At 44.7% G+C, this 26,488-nt stretch overlaps 1 protein-coding gene across 1 annotated transcript in view; it reads right to left on the bottom strand.

The window, feature by feature from the left end:
* Positions 1–2,636: 2,636 nt before the first annotated feature.
* Positions 2,637–26,488, bottom strand: part of CDH17 (cadherin 17) — a 45,509-nt gene continuing 21,657 nt past the window's right edge. Inside the window, exons 6-17 of the mRNA XM_075270248.1 lie at positions 15,594–15,781; positions 13,145–13,276; positions 12,374–12,524; positions 10,971–11,192; positions 10,655–10,731; positions 9,859–10,050; positions 9,536–9,780; positions 8,756–8,886; positions 5,090–5,332; positions 4,166–4,282; positions 3,181–3,297; positions 2,637–3,058 (exon numbers count right to left, since the gene is read on the bottom strand). Coding sequence (XP_075126349.1) covers positions 2,955–3,058; positions 3,181–3,297; positions 4,166–4,282; positions 5,090–5,332; positions 8,756–8,886; positions 9,536–9,780; positions 9,859–10,050; positions 10,655–10,731; positions 10,971–11,192; positions 12,374–12,524; positions 13,145–13,276; positions 15,594–15,781 — 1,919 coding nt within the window. The 3' untranslated portion in view covers positions 2,637–2,954. The remainder of the gene's footprint in view (positions 3,059–3,180; positions 3,298–4,165; positions 4,283–5,089; positions 5,333–8,755; positions 8,887–9,535; positions 9,781–9,858; positions 10,051–10,654; positions 10,732–10,970; positions 11,193–12,373; positions 12,525–13,144; positions 13,277–15,593; positions 15,782–26,488) is intronic.

The following is a 26,488-nucleotide window of genomic DNA, read 5'->3' as shown; positions in this document are numbered from 1 at the left end:
TATCTATCTATCTATCATCTATCTATCTCCTATCTATCTATCTATCTATCTCCTATCTACCTATCTATCTATCTATCTATCTCCTATCTATCTATCTATCTATCTATCTATCTATCTATCTATCTATCTATCTATCCATCTATCTATGTATCTATCATATCTATCTATCTCCTATCTATCTATCTCCTATCTATCTATCTATCTATCTATCTATCTATCTATCTCCTATCTATCTATCTATCTATCTATCTATCTATCTATCTATCTATCTATCTATCATATCTATCTATCTATCTATCTCCTATCTATCTATCTATCTATCTATCTATCTATCTATCTGTCTGTCTGTCTGTCTGTCTGTCTGTCTGTCTGTCTGTCTGTCTGTCTGTCTGTCTATCTATCTATCTATCTATCCATCTATCCTCAGAATAGATCATCTATAAGACATTACTGGGGGCCTGATCAGCTGTTTGTAGCTGCCATAACCCCTTCATGCCTTTTGCAGCTGCCGTGACCTCTTCACGCTTTTAGTTTCATAGTGGTTGTGCAAAATAACTACAACTTTGTCCTATAGAAGTGAATTTGGCAAGGCTGCAATAAGATTGCACAGCCACCATGAAACAGATAGCATGTGATATAAACAGTGAAGGGGTCACAGCACTCATAGGAGCACGTCAGCCTCTTCAAGCAGCTGATCAGTGGGGAGGGGGGTCTTGGATATTGGACGCCTACTGACCTCTTATTGATGACCCTCAGGTCATTAATGTTAACATTAACTTTAAACATTAAAATTTTTAACAAACTAAATGTTTAAAATCCGCTCCACATTCAAGACTGAAATGCTTACGTTTCAGAGAATTCTTACATTCTTAATCACGTCTTGATCCAACAGCTGTAATTATTTATTCTGCTTTTTGGGAGAAGCAATAAAATATTTCCCAATATTTTGTTAATTTTTATTTTCACATTTAAACTAAAAATAACAAATGAATGTTGTTGTACAGTTACAGAGATACAGCGCCAGCAAACAGGATTATATTGTACTGCAATGTTCTGCATAATAAGGAAAAACTAACTCTATGTATTCTTTTTTATTTTACTTTTGTGGATATTTTTATATTAATTTTATGCCAAATTTAATTCTGTTCTACTTTGGATTATTATGCTGTTTTTCGTGGACCTTTTTTTACACTGGTCTTATGGATATAGCCTTAGACCTTAAGCTGGAGTGTAGTAATTTACTTACCTGGTACCAGGATTTGCAGATGATGGACGCAAGGGTTCATGTGATGCTGCGGCCTCCAGGTCATGTGATACGAGGCAGCGTTCCGAAACCTAGGTCACTCCGTCCCCACCTTCCCTGAACTCACAAGTAATTACTTACCTGAGATATGGGGATGTCTTTTCTATATTGGGGAAGAGGGGGCAGAACAACCTGGGCTTCCAAACGCTGCTTTAGATCACATGACCCAGGGGTTATGATGTCACTGGAACCCCGGGCCCATCATCTGCACCAGGTAAGTAAAATACTATTCCACAGACAACCCATTTCAACAAATTCATCTGCAGATCTTTGGGGCAGCAAGTCAAAACTTGGTTAAATCTGCGGAGAATCTGTGGTGGTCATACACATAGATACTATTAGAATAAGTTGGATCTGCCAATCATCTGGAGATGAATATTTCATGTGTATGGCCAGCTTTAAAGGCGTTATCAAAAAAAATAATGACATCCCTGTCCATATATTGTTCATGATTTTACAGCTCAGCCCCATTGGAGGAGAGCTACAACACCAGACATGACCAGGTGTGGCGCTCTTTATGGTAGAAAACAACCACGTTGAGCTAGAAAAAAATATTTCAACCCTACATAGAGAAATGTACAAGCCATTTGGGGTTCCTATATATATTCCATATCTCATCTTGAGTTTGGTAAAGACCTTGAGTGTACCATTATGTTTTTTCTGCATAATATTCTGTCTTACACAGTTCCCATTGATGTACGGGTCACATGTTGGGTGGGTCCCATGAAAAGAGGAAACAGAGGACAGTTTATTTACATAAAATAAATTACCCCAATTTTTGTACATAAGGGGTGCTGAATCTCCCGAATAGCAGGCATGGGTTGGCTGGTGACAGTAGGCTCCTGTATTATACTACTCTGGTGGTGGCCATAGAAGCACTATGAGGGCCTGAAAGCTCCCTTGGGGTCCAATGGATGCATGAATGTTGTTAAACACGATCGTTGTTGGGTAAACAATGGTTAATTTATTCCTCACCAAACCCTAGTGTTCTTATATATAATACATGCTTCATATCACCCCAACATCTTCATGTGTTTAGAGTTCCTAATGCATAGCCAGCTGGCCACCTTACCATGTATCTGTAGTAAGGTCCTCTAGATCCAACCTTACCATGTATCTGTAGTAAGGTCCTCTAGATCCAACCTTACCATGTATCTGTAGTAAGGTCCTCTAGATCCAACCTTACGATGAAACTGTAGTAAGGTCTTCTAGATCCAACTTTACCATGTAGCTGTAGTAAGGTCTTCTAGATCCAACCTTACCATGCATCTGTAGTAAGGTCCTCTAGATCCAATCACTTCTCTCCTGGTACAATTCTTTACCTCTATCTCTTTTAAATCCATCAAACAGACCCCCTAATGCCACCCTACGTGACCACCTACTCTACCTACCCTTCTTTTTGCTCCACTGTGCTCCCCCAAATCTCTGAATGCACAATTGACAATTGAAATTACGGTGAAAAATTGGAAATTTTCTCATTATTCTCCAAAACAACGTTCCATTTATTTAAACACATAATTCTCTAAAAAGTAAAAACATCCACAGTAACAAGTCATTTTGTCACGTATCAATAACTGCAGCATTTTAGGTACCAAATGGAACTTTGGGGCGTTAGGGCTTGGAAATCTTTCAAAAATTGTATCAAGTTTTTTCAGGACCTCAGGTTTGCAGTCTCTGCAGCATTGGCGGCATCTCCGGCATTTGCCTTCTTCTTCTTTTTATTCATTGATATAAAAACAGCTGCAATTATTATACCTGAAATGAAATAGAACTAGTTGAATACTGTCCACAGAGTTTCAAACAACTGCTATGGGCCCATACTATACAAAAACAATTCTGCTATATAACAACACAAGACAATGGAGAATAGAACCCACCTATTACTGCCAGAGTTCCAAATAAAATTCCAAGAGCCATTCCAATAGTTGTTGGCCCATCATGTTCTAGTGGTACAATCTCACACTTGTTCCCGGAGGTACAAGAGCATATACGAACTGCAAAAGAAGATGTGTGATCAATACAGGGTCTTCATGTAAGCCGATTACCTCGCCCAAATGTCTTCTCCTGTGTTGCACGTTTCATTGTAACCTTTAATCTAGGCCACAGAATTCCACTGTCCATATTGTCCAATCTTAAATATTGTTTAAGATTGCTATTGTGTGCTAGAGGACTCAGTGAGTTGCTTGGTTCTTCTGGTGTCTGGTGTTGGTGGCAGCAATTTGTGTGGACATGAGCAGATGTGGGGTTGCTTCTATCCTTTGTAGCCTAGTATGATAGGTGTCCTTTAGGTCCTATAGGTGTCCTATAGAAAGGAGTCCTTTCTTTGACCAAAGATGCCCCATGTTCTTTGTTTTGTGCTTCATTCTCCATGTTTTCCAAAAGTGGATGGAGAAGGGTGGAGAGCAAGGCAAACTGGGACAAGGACACCTTGGCCTGACAAATTTCTTAAAATTAGTATGAGTTATACAGGAAATCTATGACAGTCTAATGTGGTAAGAGACTGGAGCTTCTTAATAATTCTGGAGCGCCTCATGCCAGTCACAGACCTTACAACTGGCATATTAAAGTCCCAACACTGGGGCTAAATTCTGCTTTACTTTGCACCAAAAATGTCCTACATAGTGCTCACCATAGTGATTATGCGCTTTAGACACTTTTTTTGTCTTGCCCGGCAAGGAGGCAGAGCTTAGCGTAAATGGGGTGTGGCTTGCCTATAAAGGGGAGGGGCCTAGGATACCAGAAGGTGCACTAGAATTGTAGCAAAATTCAGTGCAAATTTCTATAAGAAAGTAAGTCAACTAATAGATGGTATAGATGGTAGATAGGATTAGCCAATCTGCTGTTATCTTACAGTCATCATACCTGGTATAGTAACGCTAGATTCCAAAAATGGACGTCCATTATCCCTAATAATCACTGGAACATAGATATCTTGCTTTGGAAAGTCAAAGCGCTGCATGGTCAGACGGGCAGTAGTGGCTGTGAAGAAATAAAAGAACTTTTAGACTGGTCAATATATTTACCCGATATATATTACACACAGGGTTCTCCATACCTACAAGGTCAGGTAAAGGGATTAACATCCATCTTTGGATGTCATCCAAAAGTCAACTTTACCTTTATCTACAAAGTTACTCTGACTAATGGTTTGGGGGTTTTTGGTACACCCAGCCAAAACCTGGGACGTGCCATGATGATTTGGGGGTGTTCCAGGAGGTATGGGTTAAAGTTCCAAATTTTGGAGATTGAAATGACAAGTTTACTGACCCAATGATCCCTCTTGCGTTTTTGCAGTAGAATCTAGATCTTATAGATGAAGTGTATAGAGTATGTAATCTTAGAAGGCTTTTTCTATGGCTTGTCCAGCCGCCTCAGCAATCCGCTGTTGGAGATTGCTGTTGGGCCTGGTACTATACAGTGTACAGAGCTAAAAGTAGGGGGTAATGTGCATCACTCTTCCCTAAGTAAATAGTGACTGAGATGCAGTAACGTCGCACAGCCAAAATACAATGTACAAAGCCATCTGTTTCAGTCTCCATATGTTGCATAATACCTGGCATGGCCATAGTCCTGAACAGCTGATCGGTGGGAGGGTTGACCCTCAGTCCCTCACCGATCAGATGTTGATAGCATATCCCAAAGCTCAGAAAATTTCTTTAACAATTCTTGTGACCTATTTAAAAGTGAACTTGGATAGATGGAGGGTGGACATCCACTCTGGTGGGCCTATGGACCCTCAGCCATTGGGCAGTTTTGGCTAACAGACTGCACTGGTGTGACACTTACCATTCACATACTGAATGCTCCAATCCCTTGCTATACTTTCATTGCCACCAAGACGAAATTTCAGTGACATTCCCCAAGGAGGCCTATCATCATCTGTACCACTGAACTCAATAGATTCTGGTTTTGTTAACGGATGACAGAAAAAGAAATCTTCATTATAGCTCTTGGCCAGCCGGGGATAATTGTCATTGACATCATCCAGGTACAAATGGAAAGGCACGGAAGAACTCATTTGTTGATTTTCTGCAAAAATATAAAAGTATAAAAAGTTATTTGACTGTGAGAAGATTTATAAGAAGATTTAGTTTGTAGAGCATACAGGGATTTCCACATCCACAAGGATCTATAGCATATTCATAGAATACATCTATGGGGTACGCCAATTATAGTAGAGGACGCAGCACTGACCCCTGGGGTACACCAATTATAGCAGAGGACGCAGCACTGACCCCTGGGGTACACCACTCATAAAAGAGGACCCAGCACTAAGCCCTGGGGTACACCACTTATAACAGACGAACCAGCACTGAACCCTGGGGTACACTACTTATAAAAGAGGACCTGGCTAGAGATGAGCGAACACTAAAATGTTCGAGGTTCGAAATTCGATTCGAACAGCCGCTCACTGTTCGAGTGTTCGAATGGGTTTCGAACCCCATTATAGTCTATGGGGAACATAAACTCGTTAAGGGGGAAACCCAAATTCGTGTCTGGAGGGTCACCAAGTCCACTATGACACCCCAGGAAATGATACCAACACCCTGGAATGACACTGGGACAGCAGGGGAAGCATGTCTGGGGGCATAAAAGTCACTTTATTTCATGGAAATCCCTGTCAGTTTGCGATTTTCGCAAGCTAACTTTTCCCCATAGAAATGCATTGGCCAGTGCTGATTGGCCAGAGTACGGAACTCGACCAATCAGCGCTGGCTCTGCTGGAGGAGGCGGAGTCTAAGATCGCTCCACACCAGTCTCCATTCAGGTCCGACCTTAGACTCCGCCTCCTCCTTCAGAGCCAGCGCTGATTGGCCGAAGGCTGGCCAATGCATTCCTATGCGAATGCAGAGACTTAGCAGTGCTGAGTCAGTTTTGCTCAACTACACATCTGATGCACACTCGGCACTGCTACATCAGATGTAGCAATCTGATGTAGCAGAGCCGAGGGTGCACTAGAACCCCTGTGCAAACTCAGTTCACGCTAATAGAATGCATTGGCCAGCGCTGATTGGCCAATGCATTCTATTAGCCCGATGAAGTAGAGCTGAATGTGTGTGCTAAGCACACTCATTCAGCACTGCTTCATCACGCCAATACAATGCATTAGCCAGTGCTGATTGGCCAGATTACGGAATTCGGCCAATCAGCGCTGGCCAATGCATTCTATTAGCCCGATGAAGTAGAGCTGAATGAGTGTGCTAAGCACACTCATTCAGCACTGCTTCATCACGCCAATACAATGCATTAGCCAGTGCTGATTGGCCAGAGTACAGAATTCGGCCAATCAGCGCTGGCTCTGCTGGAGGAGGCGGAGTCTAAGATCGCTCCACACCAGTCTCCATTCAGGTCCGACCTTAGACTCCGCCTCCTCCAGCAGAGCCAGCGCTGATTGGCCGAATTCTGTACTCTGGCCAATCAGCACTGGCTAATGCATTGTATTGGCGTGATGAAGCAGTGCTGAATGTGTGTGCTTAGCACACACATTCAGCTCTACTTCATCGGGCTAATAGAATGCATTGGCCAGCGCTGATTGGCCGAATTCCGTACTCTGGCCAATCAGCACTGGCTAATGCATTGTATTGGCGTGATGAAGCAGTGCTGAATGTGTGTGCTTAGTACACACATTCAGCTCTACTTCATCGGGCTAATAGAATGCATTGGCCAATCAGCGCTGGCCAATGCATTCTATTAGCGTCAACTGAGTTTGCACAGGGGTTCTAGTGCACCCTCGGCTCTGCTACATCAGATTGCTACATCTGATGTAGCAGTGCCGAGTGTGCATCAGATGTGTAGTTGAGCAAAACTGACTCAGCACTGCTAAGTCTCTGCATTCGCATAGGAATGCATTGGCCAGCCTTCGGCCAATCAGCGCTGGCTCTGCCGGAGGAGGCGGAGTCTAAGGTCGGACCTGAATGGAGACTGGTGTGGAGCGATCTTAGACTCCGCCTCCTCCAGCAGAGCCAGCGCTGATTGGTCGAGTTCCGTACTCTGGCCAATCAGCGCTTGCCAATGCATTCTATTAGCCCGATGAAGTAGAGCTGAATGTGTGTGCTTAGCACACACATTCAGCTCTACTTCATCAGGCTAATAGAATACATTGGCCAATCAGCGCTGGCCAATGCATTCTATTAGCTTGATGAAGCAGAGTGTGCACAAGGGTTCAAGCGCACCCTCGGCTCTGATGTAGCAGAGCTGAGGGTGCACAAGGGTTCAAGTGCACCCTCGGCTCTCCTACATCAGAGCCGAGGGTGCGCTTGAACCCTTGTGCAGCCTCGGCTCTGCTACATCAGAGCCGAGGGTGCGCTTGAACCCTTGTGCACACTCTGCTTCATCAAGCTAATAGAATGCATTGGCCAGCGCTGATTGGCCAGAGTACGGAATTCGGCCAATCAGCGCTGGCCAATGCATCCCTATGGGAAAAAGTTTATCTCACAAAAATCACAATTACACACCCGATAGAGCCCCAAAAAGTTATTTTTAATAACATTCCCCCCTAAATAAAGGTTATCCCTAGCTATCCCTGCCTGTACAGCTATCCCTGTCTCATAGTCACAAAGTTCACATTCTCATATGACCCGGATTTGAAATCCACTATTCGTCTAAAATGGAGGTCACCTGATTTCGGCAGCCAATGACTTTTTCCAATTTTTTTCAATGCCCCCGGTGTCGTAGTTCCTGTCCCACCTCCCCTGCGCTGTTATTGGTGCAAAAAAGGCGCCAGGGAAGGTGGGAGGGGAATCGAATTTTGGCGCACTTTACCACGCGGTGTTCGATTCGATTCGAACATGGCGAACACCCTGATATCCGATCGAACATGTGTTCGATAGAACACTGTTCGCTCATCTCTAGACCTGGCACTAAACCCTGGGGTACACCACTTATAACAGAGAACCCAGCACTGAACCCCGGGGTACACCACTTATAGAAGAGGAACCAGCACTAAACCCTGGGGTACACCACTTGTAACAGAGGACCCAGCACTGACCCCTGGGGTACACCACTTATAACAGGGGACCAGCACTGAACCCTGGGATACACCACTTAAAACAGAGGACCTGGCACTGAACCCTGGGGTACACCACTTAGAACAGGGGACCAGCACTGAACCCTGGGATACACCACTTAAAACAGAGGACCCGGCACTGAACCCTGGGGTACACCACTTATAACAGAGGACCAGCACTGAACCCTGGGGTACACCACTTATAACAGAGGACCAGCACTGAACCCTGGGGTACACCACTTATAACAGAGGACCCAGCACTGACCCCTGGGGTACACCACTTATAACAGAGGACCCAGCACTGACCCCTGGGGTACACCACTTATAACGGAGGAATATAATAATAATAATAATAATAATAATAATAAATGAACTAATATTCAGACACCTCTATGAATTAGTGCAGACTATATATTCTATATACAGAGGACTTATATGGGGCTTACTTGTCTCTGTAGCGATTACTTCTACCACGTAGTGGTCCACCAGCTCACGGTTCAGCTGGGCATTGGTGAAGATATCTCCACCATACTCTGAAATTCTCAGCCAATTGAATCTATCTCCTCTCAGTGAATACCTAGAGTAACATCCAAGATTAACAATATAAAAATCTAGTGAATATTGTACAAAAATAGACGTGGCAGTAATTTCTAGTAAAAGACCAGGAATGCTTGAGAATAGTTGATAATTTTGGTAATACAAAATTTTGCTTTTGTTCATGAGGATACATTCATTGGCTTCATTCACAGATCTGTGTCTGTTATCAGACTGTTTCTCCATCATGTCACCAAAGTGTAGCCGAAATATAAGAAAAAAGTAAATAAATAAAATTACAAAACAAAATACAATAAGAATGGAACTAAGGAGTTGCAAAGGTAGCTTTCGACACCAGGGCCTTGGACCTTAAGTGGGCCCCAAAGGTCCATCGTAAACCTAAGTGGTATACACGTTTCCATATGGCACAAGGTAGATAAGAGGCCTATTGCAGATTTGGGATTGGGGCTCAGGAGTTTTACGTTACACCTCAAACAAAGGAAAAATCAAACAGCACCAACACCTCGGCCAACCTGTTCACCTGTGACTATAAATGTGATATGAAACTGACACAAGAGAGAAGTTTTAAAAAAATTATTTCAATGTCAATTTTCAAACTTTAAAAACAAAGTGTTACGAATTAAAAAAAAAATACAACAACACAAGCACAGCGTCTTCAGCAGGTTACTTACCTTATAACGTCACCTTCAGGATCTGTTGCATCTATTTTCAACAAAAACGTTCCAACAGTAACATTCTCAAAGAACTGGGCTTGGTAGATTGGACTTTCAAAAACTGGTTTCTCATCCACATTAGTGACATAGACTCTCAGATATGTGCTGGAGCTGTCATTATATTGCAGGCCTGTCACCAGGGGTTCTGGATTTTTAGCTTCTACTTTTAGGAGATGCTCTTGATATCGTTCATAGTCTAGAGGCTGCGGGGAAGAGAAGGAAGGTTATGGACAGTGTGAAACTAAAATGTCCAGCCAGAGGTAAGAGATGTGAGAACTTACAGCCGCTATTCGGACATAGCCACGATTATTGTCTGGATTTGTTTCAACGATAAACATTTTATCTGGATCTCCTTCGCGTATTTCATAATTAATAGCCGAGCTTCCCGTGTGCGGCGCGTCATCATCTGTGGCCTGTATCTCCATCACCAAGGTGCCCACTGGAGTGTCTTCAGGTAAGGTTACATTCCCGTACTAGAAGAAACAAGGGACAGAGTTCAAATGTGATAAATAGATAGTAGATAGATGGATGGATGGATGGATGGATGGATGGATGGATGGATGGATAAATAGATAGATAGATAGATAGATAGATAGATAGATAGATAGATAGATAGGAGATAGATAGATAGATAGATGTTATAGTTTTGCAGTATAGTTTTCCTTAACTTTTTCTCCGTGTGAACATACCCTTACTGTCGCAGATTTTTCTGTAGTTTTTTGAGCCAAAGTCAAGAATGGCTACAAAAGTAATAGGGGATATATAGGAAGTTCTTAGACTTCTCCCTTCTGCTCCGTCTACTCCTGGCTTTGGCTCAAAAAATGCATCAAAATCTGAAACGTGGGGCCTTAGTCTTAAAGGGGTTGGGGGACTTACATATTTATGACCTGACCTATTGGCTATATGACTGTCAAATATCAGTCGTGTGAATAGCCCCTTTTTAGTAGGTACTGAAATGAATGCAGCCATGTGACCTATGTGAATAGAGGTTATCATCCTGATATAAAACAAGAATAAAGAAAAAGACTGACAGAGATCGGAAGAGCAAAAAACGAAAAGTTTCGGTAAAATACTCACAAAAAAAGTCTCAAATATGGGAATGTGGTCATTGATATCAATTACATTTATTACCACCCAGCACATTGTACTGAGAGCTGTGAAGGGAAAAAAACAGAGTTAATTCAATCAATCACAAAATCTCATTCACTTTGCTCAGTGCTAGTGGTTCACACTAATGTTGCCTGTCCATTGTTCTGATCCATCAGGGGACTCAAGCAATGGAGCAGAAGACATACAATGGAGCAAATGTAAATACATATGGAGCCTGCCAGATCCCATTCACTATAATGGAGTGCGTAGGGGCCAGGATTTTTTCCTATATAAGGTTACTTACAAGGCGTTCCTTCATCTGACACATTCACATTCAGTCTATATTGTTTTTCAGTCTGGATATTTAGGCCACTATTGATCAATTGAATGCCGCCATCATACGCGTTGATTCGGAACAGGTTTCCTGATGTGTGAGGCCATTGTTCCATAATTTTATAGTTTAGCACTGAATTTGGAGAATCGTGCTGGTCGATATCAGTGGCTTTAAGTTCACCAATGAAGCTTCCTGCGAGACAGAAAATGTTTGTGTTGACTTCTTCCAGCATTTTATTGGACCATCCATGTGGACACTTAAAGGAATACTCCAGGCTAAATGGTAATGGAGAACCTAAGGGGTCGGTGTATGACATAGGAAATCAAAGAGCACCAAAGAGAGTATATAATGGAGCGCCTGCCCTGCACTAGACATAGCACAGAGTAAAGGATTACCTGGACTGTTCCTTTAAGTGTCCATTGATTGATAAAGCAAACCAGGTATTAATTGGGTTTAATCAAATAGCCCTCATCACCCAAAACATGAGGACCCAATGACCATTTACTCCCCCTTCCCCAATCGCCTTTCCATTTTCAATGTACCATGTATACTTGCCAACATTATGGCATGAACAGGAGAATGGACCCCATGGGCCCTAAGGGACATTGCCCTTTTTTGAATTGCCACGCCTGACATGTGCATGAAATTTGCTAGCCATAAGTGGTGCATATAAAGTGGCCAGGTTAGGAATATTTCGCTTAGCCCTGGAGATCTGCCTGTTCTTATAGAGGTTCAGGAGGTTTCCCCTTTTATGGGAATCTCTTGGATGTTGCTCTAGAGATGGCAAGTATGTTTATAGGCCATCATGTGTGCACTAATATTTGTGACTTTTTTGGCTAGTTTCTGTGGTTACCACCATGTTATGGGAGTATCTGAGGCTAGCATTATTAGGAAGATGCCTGTGGCCAGCCCACTGGGGCACCGGACAATGGTACCTTGGTATTAGGTCTTTTCTCTCTTTGAGAACTCTGCAACATGCAAAAACTTAGGGCAATGTGAAATTTACTATGTCACCTTGAATATGTCCCGTTTCATTGAGGGGAGAGTTAATATGGTAATTGCTGAAAGGCAAGTTTGAAGAAATGAGGAGGCTAAAAAGCCATACACCAGGGCAGACAATCCAAGTATGCTCCAAGTTAGGTCAAATGTGAGTCAGACTCTTTATAGAACAACATTCGGCCAGAATTGTAACCTCTCCCACCTACCATGTGCTATGAATTTTGGGTTGTCTTACGAACCAATACCTGAGTGACTGGTACAGTCTATCTACACCCCTTACAACTACACCCTCAATTGGCCACCAACCAATGAACCCAACTTCCCATGTGAAATGTTTTTTTGAAGACAATACATATAGACTTCTATCATCTTACCGATAGCTTCATTTTCCTGGACTTCAAAAACCGTCTGTGCTCCTGGACACACCGGAGGGTTATCGTTGATGTCTTCAACATTTACTTCAATTTGTAAAGGTTTTGCCACAGCAATGCCATTATAATTTTTTGCCAATGCAAAGAAAATATACTGAAAAATAATGTGGGGTCAGTGGAAGACTATAGAAGACGAAGCAAAGGTCAACACTATAATCTGAGCCACCTTGTAACATTAAGGGGTAAATCGAAGGCTGGATTAAGATTAGTGGAGGCTCCTGGGAAAAAAAATTGTGTGGACCCTCCATCATATATCAGGGCTGTAGACTACGCCTGACACCCTATCATATAAAGAAGAGGTGCCCATGCATGAGTGTGGTCCTCTCCGTTGATCACACATGGAGATGATATCATCATGTTATTTATCACATAAACTCAGTGTCAGACTATGATACCTATATGTATTCTACAGCTACATAGATGGGGCCCAGGGATGAAGGACACTGGTTGGCCTGAATCTGCACCTAGATGTCCTCTCAGCCACCCAATGTATCTACAGTGTAGAAAAAATAAATTGCATAGATTCTTAAATAATGTATTATATCGGCACATTGTTTGGTTGAGATAAGGTATGGTGAGTATCTGTATGAAGTACAAGAAGTGTCTGGCTGAGTAGGAGGCCCACCTAGCTCAGGGGCCTACTGGTTGATTCACCCACTCATACGTGGGTCAGTCCGAGCTTGTCCTACATTATTGTGATGTCTTATCAGTTACCTGAGCCCGTTCTTCTCTATCCAGTGGTTCTGTGACATTAATATTCCCATCTTGATCAATTACAAATGGAAACCTTGGTAATTTATCTCTTTGATGCAGTTCATAGATGACACTCTGATCATTCCATGTAACCTACAGAAGAAGGAAGACAACGACATGTAGTATATAACTAAACCACACAGAGATTCAGTTGTTATCACAACACTACACTCTATATACTATACCAGTCCAACCTTTTCAGACTCAGGGAATCCCTAGACTGAAATAAATTTCCTCGGGGCTCAACTACCAAATAATTTCCACTGAAAGACACCAAACTTAGAGCAGTCTATACCCGTCTACAGGACCACGGCATAAAACTTTGGAATGCGTTGCCAATTTTTTAATTTATGTCAAGAGCTCTTGAGCCATCCAGACAAGCAATTGTGCACTTGAGAAAGGACCATCCGTGGTCTGAAACGCGTTGTGCCATGTTCTTATTCCAATAATAAAGAAGTTTCTGGTATGTCCGGGTCAGCACTGTCTTTCAGCCTGCATCCCAAACAGGTTAGTCCATCCTTTGAAGTTTGGCAGACCAAAAAATTGGTGTAAATGAAGATAAATCTAACGGGGACAATGACTATCCCCACAACACAAAGCCCAATAAGGTCAAGGTGCCTTGGCTTCCTGGATGAAAAGTTGGTAAAATTGTGATTTCACATACACTGTATGAGAGGAAGTCCTGAAAACCCCCACTTTACGTGTCCAGACCCTGGTGCTACGTTTCAGGGAATCCTGCAATCATCTCGATGGCCTACAAGCTAAACCTATTAGGAATGTATAAAGAATGAAGAGGCTGTATAAACTCTCCAAGCAGGAAGGGGTTAAAATGCTGCTCTTTTCACAAAGCATTAATAGAATCAGCGTTCGGCCGCCTTGGCTCTAGAAACACACGACGTCTGGTTAGATTTTCCATTGCGTGGATTATTTTACAAACTCTGCAGTAAAATACCATAACATTGCTCTCCCTGGCCGCGCTAACCTTGTCTGTAACACGTGGCCCGTTCTCAGTAATACGCTCATTGCATTATTGAATTATTTTTACGGAATTTTGCAATATGAGGTTTTTGTTTTATTGAGTTCAACAGAATAATTTTATGATATGTGATGAGAAGTTGTCTCATGGGACATCAGCAATTCCAAAGAAGAGACATAACCGGAGCGCACGCCATATGCTGAGACACTATGTGAGATATAGGAATCCAGAATGTTAACTAGATTGGTTTGAACACGTAAATGTAAATTTTGGGCCCAAATGCAAAATTTGTAACCGGTCCCTCACCTATCATGTATCATTTATAATACTAGTGTGGGTCCCCTTGGGTATTAAAGGGGTTTTCCTTGGAATTTAAATTGACTTATCTGGTCCTGTGTTCCAGCCACATCATGACTCCTGTGTCATGTAATTGGAAACAGTACTCAGGTCCCTCCATCCCCTGGTTGGACCAGAAGACAAAGGACTGTGCGAATACAAAGGAAATGAGTAGCAGAACTCTTTATTCCAGACAGACATCAATATAACACACAACGCATTTCGGGGATTTGAACTACCCCTTTATCAAGTGTGCATTGAACTCTTCCTGTAAAGTTCACCTGGGGGGTGAGGAGGCTCAGTTTTTTTTGTTTTGTTTTATTGTTTTGTGCTCCGTCCCCTGGATCTCTTTACCCTGGGTCACTCCACCCCCTCCTTCCTTGATCTCACAGGGAATAGGAGTGGAGTGACCCAGAGGACGGTGTCATTGGAGGCAATCACGTGACCCGTGGGTGATGACCTAGCTGGAACCCCTGGGTCCATCATCATCCGCTGGACTAGGTAAGTCAATTTAAATTCCCTAGACAACCCCTTTAAGACCTGTATGCCACTGTTAGGTCCATACCTAATACAGCTCTGTGTCTTAAAGAAAAACATTTATACTGTAATTGACATCATAGAGCCCTACAAAGTAGATGTAGAAATGCCAAAAGGAGATGGGCTTCCACCCCTGGATGCGTGAAAGTCCCAGAAGTTGGACCCTCACTAGGATCAGACTAGCCCCCAGTATACCAGAGGATCCTCTGGTAGTTCCAGGCTCTACAACACTATAATGGGTCCAAGAGGTCCCTCGGAAGACCTAATGGTTTTCGCATGGTCTGGTCCTGACTTGGATCCTACTTATCCCTTGTGTATTAACGTCTGTCAAGTCTGATCTTGGATTTCCCAATTGGGTTTAGTAGATCTATATATAGGCTCAGTATAAAGTCACCAGCTTACCAGGACAGATCCGTACATATATAAGTATACAGCATCCTATTAGTCACCAATGACAGGAGCCGGGGAGGCAGCAAGAGATGGAACCACAGAACTAGTTATACATTAAGAGATCCTAAAGCCAATACCATCCAATGACTCATTACTCATGTCGCTTCTTACCTTAGTGATAGTGTATGGATGGAGACCTGTAGAGTTCTCTTGTATGGTTACTGGTTTTGGAGCCTTCCAGAGATTTTCCTGTATGTTAATATACACCTTGGCGTTATCAAAAAAGGGTCGCTCTGAAAGGTCGGCAACTTCGAGGACAAGCTCATATTGCTTGTCACCAAACTTTAGGTTTATACTTCCTGCAATAAAAAAGATGAAAGGTATTTAGTGGCCGAGGAAACTCATAGATAATTCTCTCTACATACTTATACGTTAATATTAGAGATGAGCGAACAGTAAAATGTTCGAGGTTCGATATTTGTTTCGAGTAGCCCCTCAATATTCGACTACTCGAATTGAATATCGAACCCTATTATAGTCTATGGGGGAAAATGCTCGTTTCAGGGGTAGGCAACGTTCGATCAAATTATACTTACCAAGTCCACGAGTGAGGGTAGGGCTGGATCCTCCGAGAAGTCTTCTCCTTGCAGCGTCCCTGCGGCGTCTTCCGGCTCTGAATTCACTCTGCCAGGCATCAGGCCTGGGCAGAGCTGACTGCGCATGCCCGCACTACAAGCAGGCATGCGCAGTCGGCTCTGCCCAGCCCGATGCCTGGCAGAGTGAATTCAGAGCCGGAAGACGCCGCGGGGAAGCTGCACGGAGAAGACTTCTAAAGGTAGGAGAAAAACCAGCGTTGATTGGCCGACTGTATAGCATTCGGCCAATCAATGCTGGTTCTGCATCGAACTTTTACATTTGAATTGTGAGAGGTACTCGATTGAGTACGAGTATTTCGAATACCGTAGTATTCGATCGAATACCTATCAATCGAGTACTACTCGCTCATCTCTAGTTAATATCCTATTTACTGTGCGGAACCTTCCATGTCTCTGATATAAATGGGCCAAGTGTGTTTTTTAGAATTTACTCACAGCAAATTTTGAAAGTCAACATGAATGATCCATGTGATGGAAGAAATCACTTCCAAAGTTCCATTGAGGCAATTTTTTTCCCCCATATAATGAAGAGGAATCAAAGCGGACCCCCTCCTTATTCATTTTCTGGCCTTCCGGTTTCAGCTTTCACTGATCAGCCCCAGATGAATTGAATCCAGATTCCGCCGTGTGAACACAAAGCAATGGCGGAATACAGATTTATGATAAAAATATCTCCAGAATTGTTATTTTACCAGGGAATACAAATATGTACTAAAAAAAGACACCAGGAGTGCTGACAGGGCCCTCTAACCCCATCACAAAAGTGGAATTTTTTTTTAGTTCAGAATTACAATTTTTTTATTTCCTTATATAATATTATATCTAAGGCAGTTTTGCAGATTTTTGTTTTTTAACCAGAATCTGCAGACGGTGTCTTAGTTGTATAGTACTATGTGCAGTTTAGGGTTTTCCGGGGCTAGGGCCACGAATATTCTTACTACCTTGCGTTCACTTTTTCTATATATTGTTGGAGTTTCTATAGTTGTATTATTTTGCTACACTACATTATTTTTGGAATTTAGTTATAGGATAAAACTGCCATTCAGGGTTCAGTGATAGGGAGGGCATAAGAGTCAATCGTCATGGGGCCATTACCACTTAGGGGCATCCAATGGGGCTACAAACATAGACTTTAGTATTGTTAGTTTTTGACATTGTTGCAATAAGTTAACATATTAGTTACAATTCACATGTGTACAGCATAACATTAAGTCATCCTATTACCGGGCAGAGAGCCACCAACTTTTTATTTGCTCGGTCAACGTTGCTCTTGTTCCGGTGCTATTAGAGCACCATATGTCACCATAGGAGACACAAAGGGCTGTATTGTGTCTAAAAAGACTCATCACATGAGCAAAGTCCTAATACAAAAAGCAGCATTGATTAAATAAAGGTTCCCCTTCTGAGGAGTATGTTACGCAATAGCCTTGTTGGGTTTCTTCCCATTGTAGTGTGAGCAATTAGGACAACTTGCACCCCATGCTGTATTGGACTATGGACAAATCTTTAATCCTCATCCACACCACCCTATCCATCGACAGGCAGGTTCACACTAGCATCGTCTCTCCATTATTCCGGTCCGTTGGATGACCAGAATAATGGAGAGGTGGACACCCCATTGACTATAACGAGGTACGTTGGGTACGGCAGAAGGAAAAGTCCTCCATGCAGGAATTTTTCCTTTGCTGGGCACTGCGATGGATGGAGACTCCAGGGAAGATGTGAACTCAGGCTTATTTGTGTGCATGTAAAGACACATCCAAAGAAGGCTTCGTTGGGTGACCAACTAGGACTCTGTCCCCCTTTCCACTTAAAATATGCAGATAAAAAAGTCCTTCAAGAAGAACTTCTCCACTAATTTTGGACGGAAACCCGGTGAACCCCATTATAGTCTACTAGCTTTTACCCGCGACTTCGTCTGCGGTGATTTGAGAATTGGGCGGACACAGATGTGTGAAACTGTAAAAGTGCTTTAAAAAGTTTGGTGGGCTAGCAAATGTGATGTGATGTGTTATATTGTGTACTAGCTGGTACCCGCGACTTCGTCTGCGGTGATTGTAGAAGTGGGTATATACAGGCGCGGGTAAGGTTTTCGTACAGTGTATAAGGGATGGGCGATGAAATGTAACTGTGTATCTTGTTGTTGCTGTAATTCTGAGAGCACATGAGACTTTTGTGTTGAATGTAATTTGTATTTCAGCTGCTATACGGTGTTGGTATAAACTGTACATAGTGTCTTTGGGACAGAGGTATTTGAGGTTAATATACTTCGATATACGACATTGTATGAGTTGTTATTTTGCGCCAGTACATGTAAGTTTTGGGCACAGGATACTCTTGAGCAAGCAACATAAAGTCTGGCCCTGTGCATGACAGTTTAGTAACTCCATGCGCCTCTTATTAATAGCAATTAACCCCATCATGTCCCTCACATTAACCCCTGTGTAAGAGTTACTGATAGAGATGAGCGAGTACTCTTCGGATCAGCCGATCCGAACAGCACACTCGCATAGAAATGAATGGACGTAGCCGGCACGTGGGGGGTTAAGCGCGCCGGCTACTTCCAAGCGGAAGTACCAGGTGCATCCATTCATTTCTATGGAGCGTGCTGTTGGGATCGGCTGATCCCAACAGTACTCGCTCATCTCTAGTTACTGATATTTGAGAGAGTGAGGTACACAGGGGTTAATATGAGGGACATGATGGGGTTTAATCCTATTAATGTGAGGCACATGGAGTTACTAACACTAAACTAATAATCCCAAATGCCTGATATTAATGAGAATAGGAACTACAGGAAGGGAGCTGTGTGTTTCTTACTTTCACTTTGCTAGCAGCTTCCTGTCCTCCTCGGGGAAGGTTTGCAGGATGCAGACGGCAGGAGCTATCACTATAGCATGCAGAGACCTGAGCGATTAAGCTCCACCCCCTGGGTATCCTGCACTCCTCTCAAAGGGGAGTGTCCTTATGCCTTAGCTATAGCAGAGCACTGAAGAGACTCGGACTTCATTTAACTCTTGCAGGTCCTGTGCTGCTGGCGTGCCAGTGAAATATGGCAGGAGTGCCACTCTTGGCATGTGTGCCAGGGGTCGCTGACCTCTGCTGTAGGGGGTAATATGAATTTTGTGGCTTGCTATGGTCCAAAGTGTGTGAGATTGCAGAGATAGTGATGTGAGTTTGGATTTTGTGGGGGTCCTGGGAAAAACGTATGTGCGCTATTGCGACAAAAAGTAGCCTATTGCGCAATCGAGTGTAGTGACTATGTTTGTGGAAAATTTCAGCCAAATCGGTGGAGCGGTTTTTGCGTGATTGACCGCCAAACATCCAAAGTCACAAACTCACAAACATTTCACATTTATAATATTAATAGGATGTCGTGATACAGACAATGTGATGTGTTGTATTGTGTATGTCGTGATACAGACAATGTGATGTGTTGTATTGTGTATGTCGTGATACAGACAATGTGATGTGTTGTATTGTGTATGTCGTGATACAGACAATGTGATGTGTTGTATTGTGTTAGACAATGTGATTTGTTGTATTGTGTCAGACAATGTGATGTGTTGTATTCTGTATGTCGTGATACAGACAATGTGATGTGTTGTATTGTGTCAGACAATGTGATGTGTTGTATTGTGTATGCCGTGATACAGACAATGTGATGTGTTGTATTGTGTCAGACAATGTGATGTGTTGTATTGTGTCAGACAATGTGATGTGTTGTATTGTGTATGTCGTGATACAGACAATGTGATGTGTTGTATTGTGTATGTCGTGATACAGACAATGTGATGTGTTGTATTTAGAGATGACGAACAGTGTTCTATCGAACTCATGTTCGATCGGATATTAGGCTGTTCGGCATGTTCGAATCGAACACCGCGTGGTAAAGTGCGCCATTACTCGATTCGCCTCCCACCTTCCCTGGCGCCTTTTTTGCTCCAATAACAGCGCAGGGTAGGTGGGACAGGAACTACGACACCGGTGACGTTGAGAAAAGTAGGCAAAACCCATTGGCTGCCGAAAACATGTGACCTCTAATTTAAAAGAACAGCGCCGCCCAGGTTCGCGTCATTCTGAGCTTGCAATTCACCGAGGACGGAGGTTTCCGTCCAGCTAGCTAGGGCTTAGATTCTGGGTAGGCAGGGACAGGCTAGGATAGGAAGGAGAAGACAACCACAACAGCTCTTGTAAGAGCTAAATTCCAGGGAGAAGCTTGTCAGTGTAACGTGGCACTGACGGGCTCAATCGCCGCAACCCAGCTTTCCCAGGATCCTGAATGGAATACACTGTCAGTGTATTCCCGTATACCCGATATATACCCCCGATACCCGTTCCAACGGTGTGCCCCCCCACCTTCACCCCAGAAATACCCTGCAAGTCCCCTAGCAATAGAATTGGGGCTATATACACCCACTATTTTTGCTACTGCCATATAGTGCCATTCTCTGACTGGGAATTCAAAGAATATATTGGGGTTACGTGCACCCACAATTTTTACTACTGGTATACAGTGCCATTGTCTGACTGGGAATTCAAAGAATATATTGGGGTTATAAATACCCTCATTTCTTGCTACTGGTATATAGTGCCAGTTTCTGACTGGGAATTCAAAGAATATATTGGGGTTACGTGCACCCACAATTTTTACTACTGGTATACAGTGCCATTGTCTGACTGGGAATTCAAAGAATATATTGGGGTTATAAATACCCTCATTTCTTGCTACTGGTATATAGTGCCATTGTCTGACTGGGAATTCAAAGAATATATTGGGGTTACGTGCACCCACAATTTTTACTACTGGTATACAGTGCCAGTTTCTGACTGGGAATTCAAAGAATATATTGGGGTTACAAATACCCTCATTTCTTGCTACTGCCATATAGTGCCATTTTCTGACTGGTAATTCAAAGAATATATTGGGGTTACAAATACCCTCATTTCTTGCTACTGCCATATAGTGCCAGTTTCTGACTGGTAATTCAAAGAATATATTGGGGTTACGTGCACCCACAATTTTTACTACTGGTATACAGTGCCATTGTCTGACTGGGAATTCAAAGAATATATTGGGGTTATAAATACCCTCATTTCTTGCTACTGCCATATAGTGCCAGTTTCTGACTGGGAATTCAAAGAATATATTGGGGTTATAAATACCCTCATTTCTTGCTACTGGTATATAGTGCCATTGTCTGACTGGGAATTCAAAGAATATATTGGGGTTACGTGCACCCACAATTTTTACTACTGGTATACAGTGCCAGTTTCTGACTGGGAATTCAAAGAATATATTGGGGTTACAAATACCCTCATTTCTTGCTACTGCCATATAGTGCCAGTTTCTGACTGGTAATTCAAAGAATATATTGGGGTTACGTGCACCCACAATTTTTACTACTGGTATACAGTGCCATTGTCTGACTGGGAATTCAAAGAATATATTGGGGTTATAAATACCCTCATTTCTTGCTACTGCCATATAGTGCCAGTTTCTGACTGGTAATTCAAAGAATATATTGGGGTTATAAATACCCTCATTTCTTGCTACTGGTATATAGTGCCATTGTCTGACTGGGAATTCAAAGAATATATTGGGGTTACGTGCACCCACAATTTTTGCTACTGGTATATAGTGCCAATTTCTAACTGGGAATTCAAAATGCGCAAGGCTCCCGGAAAGGGACGTGGACGAGGCCGTGGGCGAGGTCGGGGGAATGGTTCTGGGGAGCAAGGTAGCAGTGAAGCCACAGGGCGTCCCGTGCCTACTCCTGTGGGGCAGCAAGCATTGCGCCACTCCACAGTGCCAGGGTTGCTTGCCACATTAACTAAACTGCAGGGTACAAACCTTAGTAGGCCCGAGAACCAGGAACAGGTCTTGCAATGGCTGTCAGAGAACGCTTACAGCACATTGTCCAGCAGCCAGTCAGACTCTGCCTCCTCTCCTCCTATTACCCAACAGTCTTGTCCTCCTTCCTCCCAAAATTCCCAAGCTTCACAGAACAATAACCCCAACTGTCCCTGCTCCCCAGAGCTGTTCTCCGCTCCTTTCATTGTCCCTCAACCTGCCTCTCCACGTCACGATTCCACGAACCTAACAGAGGAGCATCTGTGTCCAGATGCTCAAACACTAGAGTCTCCTCCATCTCCGTTCGATTTGGTGGTGGATGACCAGCAACCCACCCTCATCGACGATGATGTGACGCAGTTGCCGTCAGGGCATCCAGTTGACCGGCGCATTGTGCGGGAGGAGGAGATGAGACAGGAGTTGGAAGAGGAAGTGGTGGATGATGAGGACACTGACCCGACCTGGACAGGGGGGATGTCAAGCGGGGAAAGTAGTGTGGATGTTGAGGCAAGTGCAGCACCAAAAAGGGTAGCTAGAGGCAGAGGCAGAGGTCAGCAGCTTAGGCGAAGCCAGGCCACACCCGGAATCTCCCAAGATGTTCCAGTTCGTACCCAGCCCCGAAAAACTCCCACCTCGAGGGCACGTTTCTCGAAGGTGTGGAGTTTTTTCAAGGAATGCGCCGAGGACAGATATAGTGTTGTCTGCACAATTTGCCTCTCGAAATTGATTAGGGGCTCTGAGAAGAGCAACCTGTCCACCACTTCAATGCGCCGTCATTTGGAATCCAAGCACTGGAATCAGTGGCAGGCAGCAACGGCAGGACAAAGGCCGCCTGCCGTTCACGCCACTGCCACTGCCTCTGCCACTGCCTCTGCCTCTGCCACTGCCACTGCTGACTGTGCTGGCGATGCACTCCAGAGGACGAGCCAGGACACCACTTCATCTGCCTCCGCCACTTTGTTGACTTCTCCCTCATCCTCCCCTGTTCCTGTCTTATCTCCTTCTCCTGCACCATCAAAGGCACCATCAGGCGCTTCTTTACAACAACCCACCATCTCTCAGACATTGGAGCGGCGGCAGAAATACACTGCTAACCACCCACACGCGCAAGCCTTGAACGCCAACATCGCTAAACTGCTGGCCCAGGAGATGTTGGCGTTCCGGCTTGTTGAAACTCCCGCCTTCCTGGACCTGATGGCAACTGCGGCACCTCGCTATGCCGTCCCTGGGAGGCTGGGACTGCTTCCCAAACTGGCCCGGTGTACCTCGTCTCCCCGCCTAACATTCCTGGCAGGGACACGAGAAGAACACCCCCCTCCTCCTCCTCCTCTACCGCCTCCTCCTCCGCCACCACCTCCTCCTCCGCCACCGCCTCCTCCTCCGCTGTTAGATTGACCCCAGCTACGAGTTGGAAACGTTGCAGCACTGGCGTTGGTAGACGTCAGCAGGCTGTGCTGAAGCTGATCAGCTTGGGGGACAGACAGCACACTGCCTCCGAGGTGAGGGATGCCCTCCTCGATGAGACGGCAATATGGTTTGAGCCGCTGCACCTGGGCCCAGGCATGGTCGTTTGTGATAACGGCCGGAACCTGGTAGCAGCTCTGGAGCTTGCCGGACTCCAACATGTTCCATGCCTGGCCCACGTCTTCAACCTAGTGGTGCAACGTTTCCTAAAGAGCTACCCCAATGTTCCAGAGCTACTGGTGAAAGTGCGGTGCATGTGCGCCCACTTTCGCAAGTCGACAGTAGCCGCTGCTAGCTTAAAATCTCTCCAGCAACGCCTGCATGTGCCACAACACCGGCTTTTGTGCGACGTCCCCACACGCTGGAACTCAACGTTTCAGATGTTGAATAGAGTGGTTGAGCAGCAGAGACCTTTGATGGAATACCAGCTACAAAACCCTAGGGTGCCACAAAGTCAGCTGCCTCAGTTTCTCATCCATGAGTGGCCATGGATGAGAGACCTTTGTGACATCCTACGGGTGTTTGAGGAGTCCACAAGGAGGGTGAGCTCTGAGGATGCGATGGTGAGCCTTACAATCCCGCTCTTGTGTGTTCTGAGAGAATCCCTGATTGACATCAGGGATAACTCAGATCACACAGAGGAGTCAGGGATAGCATCCGATCCGTCACAGCTGGAGAGTAGGTCCACACATCTGTCCGCTTCATCGCGTTTAATGGAGGAGGAGGAGGAGGAAGAAGAGTTGTCCGATGATGTGATGGTGATACAGGAGGCTTCCGGGCAACTTCGAATCGTCCCATTGTTGCAGCGCGGATGGGTAGACATGGAGGATGAGGAGGAAATGGAGATTGAACTTTCCGGTGGGGCCAGAGGAGTCATGCCAACTAACACTGTGGCAGACATGGCTGAGTTCATGTTGGGGTGCTTTACAACCGACAAGCGTATTGTCAAAATCATGGAGGACAACCAGTACTGGATCTTTGCTATCCTTGACCCCCGGTATAAAAACAACATCTCGTCTTTTATTCCGGTAGAGGGGAGGGCCAATCGCATCAATGCTTGCCACAGGCAATTGGTGCAGAATATGATGGAGATGTTTCCAGCATGTGACGTTGGCGGCAGGGAGGGCAGTTCCTCCAGTAGGCAACCAAGTTCTCACCGGTCCACACAAACGAGGGGCACACTGTCTAAGGTCTGGGACACCTTGATGGCACCCCCTCGCCAAAGTGCCGCCACAGAGGGTCCTAGTGTCACCAGGCGTGAGAAGTATAGGCGCATGTTGCGGGAATACCTTTCCGACCACAGCCCTGTCCTCTCCGACCCCTCTGCGCCCTACACATATTGGGTGTCGAAGTTGGACCTGTGGCTTGAACTTGCCCTATATGCCTTGGAGGTGCTGTCCTGTCCTGCCGCCAGCGTCCTATCTGAGAGGGTGTTCAGTGCAGCCGGTGGCATCATCACTGACAAGCGCACCCGTCTGTCAGCTGAGAGTGCCGACCGGCTCACTTTGATAAAAATGAACCACCACTGGATAGAGCCTTCATTTTTGTGCCCACCTGTGTAAAGCACCCCAACATGAAACTCCATGTCTGTACTCAACCTCTCCAATTCCTCCGCATCCTCATACTCATCCACCATAAGCGTTGCACAATTCTGCTAATACTAGGCTCCCTCCAACATGATTTCCCCCAACTCTGCTGGTTAGAGGCTCCCTCCACCCTGATTTCCACCAACTCTGCTGGTTAGAGGCTCCCTCCACCCTGCTTTCCCACAACTCTGCTGGTTAGAGGCTCCCTCCACCATGAATTTGCCCAAACTGGGCTGGTTAGAGGCTCCCTCCACCATGAATTGGTCCAAACTGGGGTTTTTAGAGGCTCCCTCCACCATGAATTTGCCAAAACTGGGCTGTTTAGAGGCTCCCTCCACCATGAATTGGTCCAAATTGGGGGTTTTAGAGGCTCCCTCCACCATGAATTTGCCCAAACTGGGCTGGTTAGAGGCTCCCTCCACCATGAATTGGTCCAAACTGGGCTGGTTAGAGGCTCCCTCCACCATGAATTGGTCCAAATTGGGGTTTTTAGAGGCTCCCTCCACCATGAATTGGTCCAAACTGGGCTGTTTAGAGGCTCCCTCCACCATGAATTGGTCCAAACTGGGGTTTTTAGAGGCTCCCTCCACCATGAATTGGTCCAAACTGGGCTGGTTAGAGGCTCCCTCCACCATGAATTGGTCCAAACTGGGTTTTTTAGAGGCTCCCTCCACCATGAATTGGTCCAAACTGGGGTTTTTAGAGGCTCCCTCCACCATGAATTGGTCCAAACTGGGGTTTTTAGAGGCTCCCTCCACCATGAATTGGTCCAAACTGGGGTTTTTAGAGGCTCCCTCCACCATGAATTTGCCCAAACTGGGCTGTTTAGAGGCTCCCTCCACCATGAATTGGTCCAAACTGGGTTTTTTAGAGGCTCCCTCCACCATGAATTGGTCCAAACTGGGGTTTTTAGAGGCTCCCTCCACCATGAATTGGTCCAAACTGGGGTTTTTAGAGGCTCCCTCCACCATGAATTTGCCCAAACTGGGCTGTTTAGAGGCTCCCTCCACCATGAATTGGTCCAAATTGGGGTTTTTAGAGGCTCCCTCCACCATGAATTGGTCCAAACTGGGGTTTTTAGAGGCTCCCTCCACCATGAATTTGCCCAAACTGGGCTGTTTAGAGGCTCCCTCCAGCATGAATTGGTCCAAACTGGGGTTTTTAGAGGCTCCCTCCACCATGAATTGGTCCAAACTGGGGTTTTTAGAGGCTCCCTCCACCATGAATTGGTCCAAACTGGGGTTTTTAGAGGCTCCCTCCACCATGAATTGGTCCAAACTGGGCTGGTTAGAGGCTCCCTCCACCATGAATTTGCCCAAACTGGGCTGTTTAGAGGCTCCCTCCACCATGAATTGGTCCAAACTGGGCTGTTTAGAGGCTCCCTCCACCATGAATTTGCCCAAACTGGGCTGTTTAGAGGCTCCCTCCACCATGAATTGGTCCAAACTGGGTTTTTTAGAGGCTCCCTCCACCATGAATTTGCCCAAACTGGGCTGTTTAGAGGCT

Source organism: Leptodactylus fuscus, chromosome 4 (assembly GCF_031893055.1).
Source record: "Leptodactylus fuscus isolate aLepFus1 chromosome 4, aLepFus1.hap2, whole genome shotgun sequence".
NCBI lineage: Eukaryota > Metazoa > Chordata > Amphibia > Anura > Leptodactylidae > Leptodactylus > Leptodactylus fuscus.
The sequence above is the reverse complement of the archived record's forward strand: the minus strand, read 5'-3'. Positions and strand labels throughout refer to the sequence as shown.